Raw genomic sequence first — 12,715 nt, 5'->3', positions numbered from 1 at the left:
ATTAATGAATGGGATAACGTCCTGTCCTGTTGTTGGAAGGACTCACTTTTGTATGTTATAAATTTTTACTTATTTATTTTGAGAGAGAGAAAGAGAGAGAGAGAGAGAGAGAGAGAGAGAGAGAGCAGGAGAGGAGCAGAGACAGAGGGACAGAGGATTTGAAGAGGGGTCTGCGCGGACAGCACAGAGCCCCACATGCGGCTTGAACCCGTATGCCGTGAGATCATGACCTGAGCTGAAGGCAGCCACTTAACCGAATGAGCCACCCAGGTGCCCTGGAAGGGCTCAGTTTTGTTTTTAAGGTGCAGCTCCTCACCTCTCTGAGTTTCAGGCCTTTGGGGTTGAAAATGCAAATTGTGCTGATTCTCAGTTATTAGAACAATTATTTCATAGGCATGACACGAAGCTTACGGCTGAAGACTCATAACAAGATTCACAAGGCAGCGCTTAGGAGGCTAAGAATGAGACGAGAAAGAGCCCTGGACTTGAACTTATGGGAAAACATCTGGATTTTGCCATAGATAGGCTTGAGCAAGTCTTTTACTCTCTTCTGGGGTGAATGTCTCATCTGTAAAATGGGGCTAAGGATAGTTCCCCAGCTGGATCACAGGGTTGTTGAGGAGCAAATGGCATGATGCTGTTACAGTGCCTCTCGCATGGAATGTTGTCAGATGGGCTGGGATTTCACTGTGTGCTCACCTCAACCCACCGCATTAATTTTCTCCTGTGGTTTTCATGCCCTTCTCTTCTCTGTAATTTACATCTGAATTCCAAAAGGGGGATAAAAGTAGACAGGTTGCCGTAGACTGAATATTTGTATCCCCCACAAAATGTGTGTGTTGAACCCAACGTCCAAGGCGATGGCGTTAGGAGGAGGGGTCTTTGGGAGGGGATTAGATCATGAAGGTGGGGCCCTCATGAGTGGGATTAATGCCCTTATATAAGAGGCCCCACGGGGCTCCCTTGCCCCTTCTGCCGTGTGAGAACACATAATGAGACAGCCATCTGTGAGCTAGGAAGCAGGCTTGCACCAGACATTGAATCTGCTGGTGCCTTGACCTTGGACTTCCCAGCCTCCAGGACTGTGAGATATAAATGTCTGGTGTTTATAAGCCACCAAGTCATCTAGTCTATGGTGTTTTGCTATAGACTGTTCAGGAGTAAGACAGAAGTCAACTATCATTTCTATGTTTTAAGACTTAAAATGTTAATGATGGCTTATAGTTAAAAATCTGAATTCTCTCCTACTCCACATATACTGCTCCCCTACCTCCCCTTAAGCAAGAAGCCTGACTTCATTTTCATTTAAAATTGTCCGTGGGGGGGTGGGGCACCTGGGTGGCTCGGTCGGTTAAGCGTCCGACCTCGGCTCAGGTCATGATCTCGCGGTTCCTGAGTTCAAGCCCTACGTCGAGCTCTGTGCTGACAGCTCAGAGCCTGGAGCCTGTTTCAGATTCTGTGTCTCCCTCTCTGATCCTCCCCCATTCATGCTCTGTTTCTCTCTGTCTCAAAAATAAATAAACATTAAAAAAAATTAAAAAAAAATTGTCTGTGGGGGAGCCTGGGTGGCTCGATCGGTTAAACCTCTTAAAATCGACTCTTGATTGTGGCTCAGGTCATGATCTCGCAGCTCATGGGATCGAGCCCTGAGTTGGGCTCTGCACTGACAGCACGGAGCCTGGTTGGGATTCTCTCTCTCCTTCTCTCTGCCCCTCCCCCATGTGCTCTCTTTCTCTCTCAAAAATAACAAGTAAAATAAACATTAAAAAATAAAAATAGGGGCACCTGGGTGGCTCAGTCAGTTAAGCGGCTGACTTCGGCTCAGGTCATGATCTCGCGGTCTGTGAGATCGAGCCCCACTTCGGGCTCTGTGCTGACAGCTCAGAGCCTGGAGCCTGTTTTGGATTCTGTGTCTCCCTCTCTCTGACCCTCCCCCGTTCATGCTCTGTAGAGACAGAGCATGTCTCTGTCTCAAAAATAAATAAACGTTAAAAAAAATTAAAAAAAAAAAATAAAATTGTCCTTGGAGGTGGAAGCCTGACAAGGATGCTACAAAGTGACTGTAATCGGATCCAGTAGCCTAAAATGTTGCCTTAATTTTAAAAAAGTACACTAGTCAGGCAAAACACATCTGTGGGCTAGCTCTGGACTATAGATCCCATTTGTGACCTCTGATTTAAAGAAATGAAATCTTGGGCACCTGGATGCCTCAGTCTGTTAAGCGTCCGGCTTTGGCTCAGGTCATGATCTTGTGGTTCGTGAGTTCAAGCCCCGCATTGGGCTCTGCACTGGTGGCGTGGAGTCTGCTTGGGATTCTCTCTCTCTCTCTCTCTCTCTCTCTCTCCCTCTCTCTTTCTGACCCTTTCCCATTTGCATGTGCATAAGCATTCTTTCCCTCTCTCTCTCAAAATAAAGAAATAAACTTAAAAAAGAAAAAAGAAACAAAGTATTTCCATGTATTATGGTTTCCTAATTCCACGCATGATAGAAAAGAAGCACTGGGCCAGCGTTACCGGGATGTTAGCCTCTGCCCAATTTCCTAAGAATTTAACAAATGCCACATCGAGTCAGATCAGCTCAACATTTTATTCCTCAGAGAGGCACCCAGGGACCCTTTTGGAAAGATGTAGAGCTTGATTTCTTTGACTCCAGTCTCAGAAATTTAGGGGAGTTCCACAAGCATTTTTGATTTTGTTCTTTTTGATTTATTATAATATCTTAACGGCAGGACAATACTGGAACTTTTAGCTTTAGTATTTTTAGATGTTAAGCTTTTGAATTTAAGCTTTTAAAAAAGTTTAATATTTGACGATAGCTGCTTCAGATGTATTTTTCAAATTTTAAAAGAAAATGTGGGTACAATTGGTATTATTGATATTACTACTCCTTCTCCCTCAAACTTCATGTCGATCGTGTCCATGTGTGTTTTTCTCACTTAAAAAAAGGCCTAAATCTTCCACCCGTTAACATAGTCCAAAAATCTGAACTGTTTATAGGTATAGATAAATTCCTTATGTGTCTTCCTCCCTTCACAGAGTACTGGTTTATTTTATTTGTCCTTAGACAAAGTTGAGGGAGTGGCCCCCGTTCCCACCGAATAAAAGCTTTCCTTCTGAGCTTGATTTCATAAACTCTGATTACAACCCTCCTCAGACTTTGTCTTTCCAAACAAAGAGGTAGAATAGCTTTATTCTCTCCCCTAAAGAAAAGCATTCTATTATAATTTTTATAATTGTTCTTCTAATAAGTCTGTTGTATCTTTCTGGAGGTACAGTAGCCAAAAGTGCCTGCAGTATTACAGGTGCAAATAATTTTGCTATTCTATTTAAGCATTTGGCAAGCATAGTTACATGTAAGTGAAAAAACAAAATCAAACCCAACTGTATCAAAACCACAATGAGATACCACCTCATACCCATTAGGATGAGTATTACTAAAAAACAAAAATCGAAAAACAAAAACCAAAAAACCAAGACCACAAATGTTGTCGAGAACGTGGAGAAATCGGAGCCCTTGTACGCTGTTGGTAGGAATGTAAAATGGTGACACTGTTATGGAAAACACTATGGAAGGTTTTTTTAAAAATTCAAAATAGAATTATCAAAAGATCCAGCAACTCCATTTCTGGGTATTTATCCCAAAGAATTGAAAGCAGGGTCTTAAAGAGGTATGTATACACCTATGTTCATAGAAGCATTATTTACAATAGTCAAAAAGTGGAAGCAACCCAAATTTCTATCAACAGATGAATAGGTACACAAATGTGGCATATACATACAATGGAATATTATTTGACCTTCAAAGGGAAGGAAATTCTGATTCATGGATGTGCCTTGAGGAAGGATAATAGACTAGGTGAAACAAATCGGTCCCAAAAAGACAAATATTTTTCCTTTATCATAAGTGGTATAATTCCACTTATATAAAGTACCTAGAATAGCCCAGTTTGTAGAGACAGTAGAATGGCAATTGCCAGGGACTGGAGGTAAGGAGAGTTATTGTTTAATGGGTACAAAGTTTTAATTTTGTCAGATGAAGACTTCTGGAGAATGGTTGCATAACCATGTGAATGTACTTAACACGACTGACCTGCACACTTAAAAATGGTTAAGATAGTAAAAATAAACAAATAAAAACAACAACTAAAATCTAGAGCAGTTAGGCTCCAGAAGGATTATGAGAACATTACAAAAGCCTGGGCAAAAGTCTCCGTTAGGTAGTGTCCACCACCAAGGGCACAACTGTTTGGCAGAGAAAGGAGGTCTTTTCTTCCTTCCTTCCTTCCTTCCTTCCTTCCTTCCTTCTTCTCTCTCTCTCTCTTTCTTTCAATGTTTTATTTATTTTTGAAAGACAGAGAGCATGAGCAGGGGACTGGCAAAGAGAGATGGAAACAGAGGAACTGAAGAAGGCCCTGAGCTGACAGCAGAGAGCCCAATGTGGATCTGGAACTCACGGACCGCGAGTTCATGACCCAAGCAGAAGTCAGACATTCACCTGTCACCCAGGTACCCCTCTTTTTTTTAAGTGTTTATTCATTTTTGAGAGAGAGAGAGAGAGAGAGAGAGAGAGAGAGAGTAGGGGAGGGGCAGAGAGAGGGAGACACAGAATCTGAAGCAGGCTGTAGGAACTGAGCTGTCAGCACAGAGCCCAATGCGGGGCTCAGACTCACAAACCACGAGATCGTGACCTGACCCGAAGTCAGATGCTCAGCCAACTGAGCCACCCAAAAGGAGGTCTTTTTTAGTCTTTACCCCACGGGTCACTGTGGTTCATTATCATGTTCTGCCAGTGACGTCGTAAGACCCATCTTATGGTTCTGTTACGTCTCTTTCAGAGCCTAGAACAGTACTATGGATTTATAGGTTGCTTTTAGAAAGGGGTTGAAACATTTGTTGAAGGACTGATGGGAGGCATCACGGTTAGATGCGTAGCTGTGGAGACCTGGACCTAACACAGGTCCCAGTTTCACCATTTACCAGTTCGTCACAGCCCACATGACTACTGTCAGCCTCATTTTACTTACGCATTAATTGAAGAGAGTAACTACTTCACAGAGTTACTGTGAAAATTGAATGAATGAATGCTTGGCATCACACCTGGCTAGAAAATCAAGGAAGGAGGTAGAGAAAAATATACAGGAAACAACTGGGTTGATTAAGCCTGGTCTATGAGTTGTATCCATTATACCCACATGCTTCCAATAGAAGCCAGTACTTGGTAATTGCTCAATAAATATTTGCTCAATGAATTAAGAAACTATAGGGTGAAACTAAAGGGTGAAATTTTGAACTCTGTTAAAAATAAATGTGTCAAATAATTCCTTAATTTATTTTATTTCATGTTTTCAATCTTTATTTGTTTTTGAGAGAGAGAGACAGAGTGTGAGCAGGGGAGGAGAAGAGAGAGAGAGGGAGACACAGAATCCGAAGCAGGCTTCAGGATCTGAGCTGTCAGCACAGAGTCTGATGTGGGGCTCAAACTCATGAACCGTGAGATCATGACCTGAGCTGAAGCCAGAAGCTCAACCTACTAAGCCACCCAGGCGCCCCTTCCTTAATTTATTTTCAAGACAAGGAAGGGCACCTGGGTGGCTCGGTCAGTTAAGCATCCAATTCTTGATTTCAGCTCAGGTCTTGATTTCAGGGTTGTGAGTTCAAGTTCTGCACTGAGCTCTGTGCCCAGCATGCAGCCTATTTAAAAGTATATATATAAAGACGAGGACTATATGCTGAAGAGGTAGATTATGACAGATACCCATATTAGCTTTTTCAGGCCCTTGTAGGTTAATTTTGAATTTATTTAGCACCCACTATATTCCCAGCATGGTCCCAGTATCTGAAATACAACATAAACAAAGCACTACCTCCCTTTCTTGTTGCTCTCAGGCCAGTGGAAGAAACAGGTATGGAAGCACATGATGGATTAGGGGCCATGCTGGAGGCATGTCCAAGGCTGTACAAAGGAAAGTTCCATCTACCCTGATGGAAGGGAGAATGGTTTTGGTGAAGAAAGATCCCCGAGGGCAAGGCATCTGAAACTGGGTCATGAAGAGTAGGTAGGGCTTCCTCGGGGGGAGAGAGGGGGAAAGACAGAGGAGACAAGATGTGCAAAGGCATGAAATATAAGTGAGGGAGATGAAACCACCAGATGCCTTAGGGGGAAGTGCGAGTTATTTCCATGAAGCACAGAACAAAAAGGAATAGCCCAACAGAAACAGGAGATGGCTAGATGGCCCAGAGCTCATTGGCCTTCAGAGGAGAGTTGCTTAATGCTCATGCCAAAGGGACACGATGGAGAATTTGAAGCAGAAAAGACTTGATTGGATACTTGTATGGTAACTCGAGCCACGGAGTAAAGGATAGACAAGAGGCATCAAGACTCTGGGGGATAAGTGGGTCAGGTGACCAGTTAGGGAAGAACTAGGAGACAAGAGAACGGTCTGGAGATCGTGGCTGTAGTGAAAGGGAGAGATACAAGAGATGATAAGGAAGGTGAATTCAAATGTGTTCACCTCAACTTACTTGTTCTATAGATTGGCGAAAACTTAAACCACCAGCCACAAACATGCTAAAGTCATACCTCCAAGACTTCATTTGGGCGTGTTGCCTGAAAACCGATACTCTTGTTTAAAAAGTGAAGGGAGAGACAGCAGACGCTGCAAATCAAAAATCATGACCCGCTGCTGGGTTTTAGCATATGTGCTTCTAGCTAAAGCCAAGGGATTAACTCTGTTGGGATTCCACGATTCGGTTCAAACTGGAAATAAAAGTCCCATTCCATGGAGACCAAGTTCCAGCATGGAGGGTTTTGTCCTCAGGAACCCTAGCCAGAGGAGCCCTGTAAGGAAGCCCCGCGTGCTCTGCAAGCCCGAAGCCTAAAAGATACCGGTGATGGTCCGGTTGGGTGTGATGGGTAAGCCCAGCTGAGCGATTCCTGAGAGCGAGGAATTTGGTTCCAGGAATGAAAATGAGTGCCGGTGACAACTTCTGAGGACAAGCTTTTGATCTCTTCTAGGGTACCCTGGAAGGTCAGACCTTGGAGGCCTGACCTTGGCCCTAGACTTACAGACAAGACCATAGGGCTGGGCCATTACAGAAAGTGAGAGGGTAAGACACTGAATCAGATGGTGAAGGTAAGCTGGAACCACCAGAATTTGGCGGGCTTTCCAAGTGCTCTAGAATTAACCCAGGTTAGCTAATTCTTCAGAAAAGCATCGTCTCTAAGGTGGCAGTAATGAATTATCACCAGAAGATATATACAACACCATTACTTCCAACTATGTAACAATTGTCACAGGCTGTGATAAATCATTCCTTTAATAATAATAACTGTTAAAAGAGAGTAATAGTATCTATGCTCATATACATTGCGTAGAATTACAGTCATAACTGGGGTGCCTGAGTGGCTCAGTCTTTCAAGTACCTGACTTCAGCTCAGGCCACGATCTTGGAGTCCGTGGGTTTGAGACCCACATCAGGCTCTGTGGTGATAGCTCCGAACCTGGAGCCTGCTTCAGATTCCGTGTCTCCCTCTCTCTCTGCCCCTCCCCAGCTTGTGCTCTGTCTCTCTCTCTCTCTCTCTCTCTCTGTCTCTTAAAAATCAACAAACATCAAAAAACTTAGAAAAAGAATTACAGCCATAAACTCATACTCTTGGAAATAATTCTGCCCAAATACTTAACGAACTTCTTGACCAAGAGCTTCTGAAGGTGCACAATCGAATCCTTGACTTCTAGAGTAGCTGTGCTTGCTCTTTTTCCTCCATCCCATTACTTGAGGACCCTCCCCAGACTGTACCGAAAACTAAGGACCAGAATAGTGATGCTGAAACAAAACCCAAACGCCTTACAGTCAACACAAGTTCGTTCTATAGACTTAGGTTGCTGGTTCAGACACTCTAGTTAAAGCGCCAACCCCCCCAGTGTTCACTCCGTGTTTACTGAGCATGTGAAAGGTCAGCAAATGAGCTGAGCAAAGGAGACTAACAAGTGAAAAATCCAGCGTCTCACCCAGCTCCACATCTTGGTCATCGGTGAGCACAAGAATAATGTTGGGTCGGATGTTTTTTCGTTCCTGCTGTATCCGTCCTCTGAACCTCTGGGATCTGACAGTCGAACAGAGGGTCCCCAGCAGTTCTGTGCCCAGGACCGCCAAAATCAGGGCACAGCAAGAATACTTCATTGTGTTTGGTCCAACGTCGCAAAACTGACAAGACGTCTCAGCCTCCTGGTTTCTGCAGGTCTGGGCAGTCAGGGAAAAAGGGAGAGGGAGAGATGAAAATGAAATCCAAACCCCAAACACAGTTGCAGAAAAAGGGCTACAACTAAGTGGGAACTGGCACATGAGTCAGAAGCGGCAAACCCTCACAGGCTTTGGATAGTTTTTTAAGCACTTGATTATTTTGCAAATTCACTTTTGTCCTTTATTCTCATTCCAACTTTTTCCTATTTCAAAAGTCACTGCCAAAATATAATTTCCCACACAGAGCTCAAATGTAAAAGCCTTTTGACGAGAGCTAATACCTTGAAGTAGGTATCCTGGTTGAAGAATCAATTCCTATGCTCAGAGGTATCCAGACCATCTGCAGATGGGGTCCTAGAGGGCGAGAAAAAATACAAAGGAAATGTCAGTCAAGGATTCTGATACAGATTTTGGTCTGAAGCAGTTTCTTAAAGTAGCATATTATCTATGTTTATAAATATAAATGTCAATAATCTGTACTCCAAAAGGGAGAAACAGAAGAAAACAATATTCAGAAACTGCTAACAAATGACTCAAAAAGTATCTTCATTTCATAATCGGACCCATGAAACAATGACATAGGTATGTCCCTGCTCACACTCTGATAGTACTTTAAACGTCCCCAGGAAACTCACGGTGGACCAGAAAGAGCCACCAGTGCCTGTGAAACCCCAGCGCGTCTGGAGAGTGCTTGCTTCTGGGGAGCGGTTGGCATGAAGGGGTGTGGTGGGGGAGCGTCGACTCACCTGCATAGATACTGAGTACTTATCAAGCAGAATAAAATGCAAAGCTGTCATTTGTCATCTGCATTATGTCACTCAGTACCCAGGAGAGTTCTTTCTGCTGACAAAGACTTCTTAGTAAGTGACTGGGAGGGCAACCTTTCCCAGCCCCCAGAAGCTCCTAACTGTCCTCCATCAATCACCAGGGGAAGGGGTGCTTCTTCCGGGCAAGGCTTGTCCCTCCGTCCAGCCCGTGTCCTTGGCACGCCAGCGCCTAAGGGGACAGAGCCCTCCTTGACTGTCAGCACCAGCCTCACTATTATCAAGACCTGTAACAGTGTCGCGAGCACGGAGGCTTTGCTGCGGCAGACCTAAACCTGCAAAGCTAAATGATTGATTGGCCCTGGAGCTGGAGGTTAGAGGCTACCCTTCCACATTAAAAATAAATAAATACATAAAATCTGGAGGGGGTGCTGCACAAGCTTTGCAAATCGGCCCAAGAGGAGACTTCGGAAAGAGTTGGAAGAAAGCCCCTTTCACTTTAGAGCACCAACCTGCTGAAAGCGTTTCTCTTGGACTTCTGATAGCAAAGGGCTCATTAAAATAATAATAAAAAAAACCCCACAACTCTTTCTTTCGGATGTCACGAGGAAATGTCTGTATGGGAATTGAGGCTGCCCTAAAATTAATTAGATAGCAGCCCGCTTCATCAACCACTCTGTCCCCACACACCTGAGGGTCTGTATTTTGAATCGCAACAATGAACTGGCATCAGATAAATAAGCATAACAAATTAAGTGTGAGAGTTGCACAGCAGAAGGAAAGGGACCCCATCACTCATTTCCATGCCTTAAATTCTGGAGGGTGACATGGGGCAGTGGGAGAAGAAAGAAGAAAGACTGTGGACTGTTTACCCCCCACCACACACATTATTTTGTTTTACAAACACACACACACCCCTATTATTTTAAACTTTATGAGCTGTTTTGTAAACAGTTCTAATGTTTTTCACTCTGCAGCCTGTAATTACTCTGAGAGAGAGAGAGAGAGAGAGAGAGAGAGAGGGGAAGAGAGACACTATAAGAAACAGATTTTATAAGGTTTGGTGGTGTTTCTTTCTCTTTCTTTCTTTCTTTCTTTCTTTCTTTCTTTCTTTCTTAATAACTCAGGGTTATTTCAGTGATTGCTGAACACTGAGAGCCTGCAATTTTTCTGCACTGACTGTTTGGTTTCTGTGCATTTGTTTCAAATCATGAGAAAAGTGATACAAGCATGAAAGGCAGGCGAAGGAAAGAAAGAAGTCAAACAATGGCTGTCTCCAGCAGAGTAGCAGAGTCTAAACAGTTACATACAGAAATTTCTTCCAGGGTTGGTCTTTTAAGTAGCAAGAGTTTGCTCACCTCTCCAAGCCTGCAAGGGTGTGTGAAGAGAGAGTGAGCAAGGGTTTTTTGCATCCGTTCTGGTGTGAACCAGCCTCTGCTGACAGTAGTGACCCGGAAATTACACTCAGACTCACAGCGTCGGGCAAACAGTGGCGGTTGGAGTTTAAAGAATCGGCCACACATGAAACTGAAAATTCTGCACAATTAAGATGCTGATAACATTCCCTGGAACCCAATCAACATTGCTGGTTATTCTTTTCTTTATCTTATTTACTTTGCCTCTTCCTTTAGGAAAAAGAAAATTAGCCTTAATGGTCCCTTGAATAAACTGCATTCAACTACACCGAAAAGCATTTCCTAATAAAGGAAAGGGACAGCCAAGTAGATGCATGTTTTTTCGCCTACAAAGTGACCTTCCTTAGAGTGTTAAAGGTGCAGAAGGAGCCTACATTTTTTTTCTGCTGCCGTTTGTTATTGATTCAGGAGGTGCACATGTAAACGCAGAGAAACTCAGTGGTACAGAACACAGGACTTTCAGGCAGGTCTGACCCGCAGCACATCATCTTTACACCATCTCCCTTCACAAAAACACAAAGCACAGCACTCTGAAAAGCCTGCAAACAGACAATTCCTTATTCAAAAATGACCTTTTAAAACCTGTCATCTTCTCACTGCCTGGTTTCCATCTCCATAAGGAAAAGACGTGAAGAAGAAGAAGAAGAAGAACGGGGAGGGGGAGGAAGGGGAGGAGGATGAGGGGGGAAGAGGAGGAGGAGAAGAAGGAGGAGGAGGGGGAGGGGGAGGGGGAAGAGGAGGAAGGAGGTAGGAGGAGAAGGAGAAGAAGAAGGAGGAGGAAGAGGGGGACGGGGAGGGGGAGGAAGGGGAGGAGGACGAGGGGGGAGGAGGAGGAGAAGAAGAAGAAGGAAAAGAAGAAGAAAACCCTGAGAGACAAATGCAGAGCTTGACAAAAGAGACAAGGATGTTTGAATTGGATACTTTGTAGCAGATGACAAGTGTCCTTAGAGACTAACAATTTGTCCTGAGAAATAGCAGAAAGTGGGAGAAATGGAAAGTGAGCTCAAGGAATGGTGTTGTATTCATGAATCAGGACTAGAATACAAGTTGCCTTTTCTTCAAGTCCTAAACTGAAAATACCAATGGTAGCTATGGACAGTGGATGTGGAAAGCTTTTAGGACTTCAAGCCAAACTATAAATGTGACAATAAAAGTTTCAAGTCACAGGGGAGCCTGGGTGGCTCAGTCGGTTAAGTGTCTGACTTCAGCTTAGGTCATGATCTCACGGTCCATGGGTTCAAGCCCCGCGTCGGGTTCTGTGCTGACAGCTAGGAGCCTGGAACCTGCTTCAGATTCTGTGTCTCCCTCTCTCTCTTCCCCTCCCCTGTTCACACTCTGTTTCTCAAAAATAAACGTTAAAAATAAAAGTTTCAAGTCACATATAAAGGGGGAAAAGGAAGCTGACCAGGGAGACTTCAAACCAACTGGATAGAAGTCTAGCTCACTTGTTCACTGAGCAACACCCACCCTAAATCAAGACCCTCGTTGCCTCAGCAGGTAGACCTGTCCTCACCAAGCTCCCCTGTCTGGGCGGTTGGTGCTGAGGGACGGCAACACACTGAAAGGCTCTGCTTTGTCTGTTGCAGTGGTTCTCAAGGTGTAACCGGGACTTTTGGGCGTCCCTGAGATCCTTTCTAGGTAGATTCCATGAGGTCAGCACGATATTTTTTTTTAATGAAATTTATTGTCAAACTGGTTTCCATACAACACCCAGTGCTCATCCCAACAGGTACCCTCTTCAATGCCCATCACCCGCTTTCCCCTCTCTCCCACGTCCCATCAACCCTCAGTTTATTCTCAGTGTTTAAGAGTCTCCCATGGTTTGCCTCCTTCCCTCTCTGTAACTCTTTTAATTTTTCCCCCTTACCCTCCCCCATGGTCTTCTGTTGAGTTTTTCAGGATCCACACATGAGTGAAAACTATGGTATCTATCTTTCTCTGTATGACTTATTTCACTTAGCATCACACTCTCCAGTTCCACCCATGTTGTTACAAATGGCCAGATTTCATTCTTTCTCATTGTCAAGTAGTATTCCATTGTGTATATAAACCACATCTTCTTTATCCATTCATCAGTTGATGGACATTTAGGCTCTTTCCATCATTTTGCTAGTGTTGAAAGCGCTGCTATAAACACATTGGGGTACAAGTACCCCTATGCATCAGCACTCCTGTATCCCTTGGGTAAATTCCTAGCAGTGCTATTGCTGGGTCATAGGGTAGATCTATTTTAAAATTTTTTGAGGACCTCCACACTGTCTTCCAGAGCAGCTGCACCAGTTTGCATTCCCACCAA

The 12,715-nt window shown here is 44.0% G+C and overlaps 1 protein-coding gene across 6 annotated transcripts in view; it reads right to left on the bottom strand.

Moving 5' to 3' along the window:
* SULF1 (sulfatase 1) overlaps nucleotides 1-12,715 on the bottom strand; it is a 178,788-nt gene that overhangs the window by 75,100 nt on the left and 90,973 nt on the right. For 4 of the 6 annotated variants that reach the window (XM_043601168.1, XM_043601170.1, XM_043601171.1 and 1 more), the window contains exons 3-4: nucleotides 8,522-8,594; nucleotides 8,009-8,240 (exon numbers count right to left, since the gene is read on the bottom strand). In XM_043601168.1, the coding sequence (XP_043457103.1) occupies nucleotides 8,009-8,180 (172 nt within the window). In that variant the 5' untranslated portion in view covers nucleotides 8,181-8,240; nucleotides 8,522-8,594. Of the gene's footprint in view, nucleotides 1-8,008; nucleotides 8,595-12,715 lie in introns of all 6 variants that reach the window. The other 2 variants (XM_043601166.1, XM_043601167.1) reach the window with 1 other exon arrangement.

The sequence above is a fragment of the Prionailurus bengalensis genome, chromosome F2 (assembly GCF_016509475.1).
Source record: "Prionailurus bengalensis isolate Pbe53 chromosome F2, Fcat_Pben_1.1_paternal_pri, whole genome shotgun sequence".
NCBI classification, from domain to species: Eukaryota; Metazoa; Chordata; class Mammalia; order Carnivora; family Felidae; genus Prionailurus; species Prionailurus bengalensis.
The sequence above is the reverse complement of the archived record's forward strand: the minus strand, read 5'-3'. Positions and strand labels throughout refer to the sequence as shown.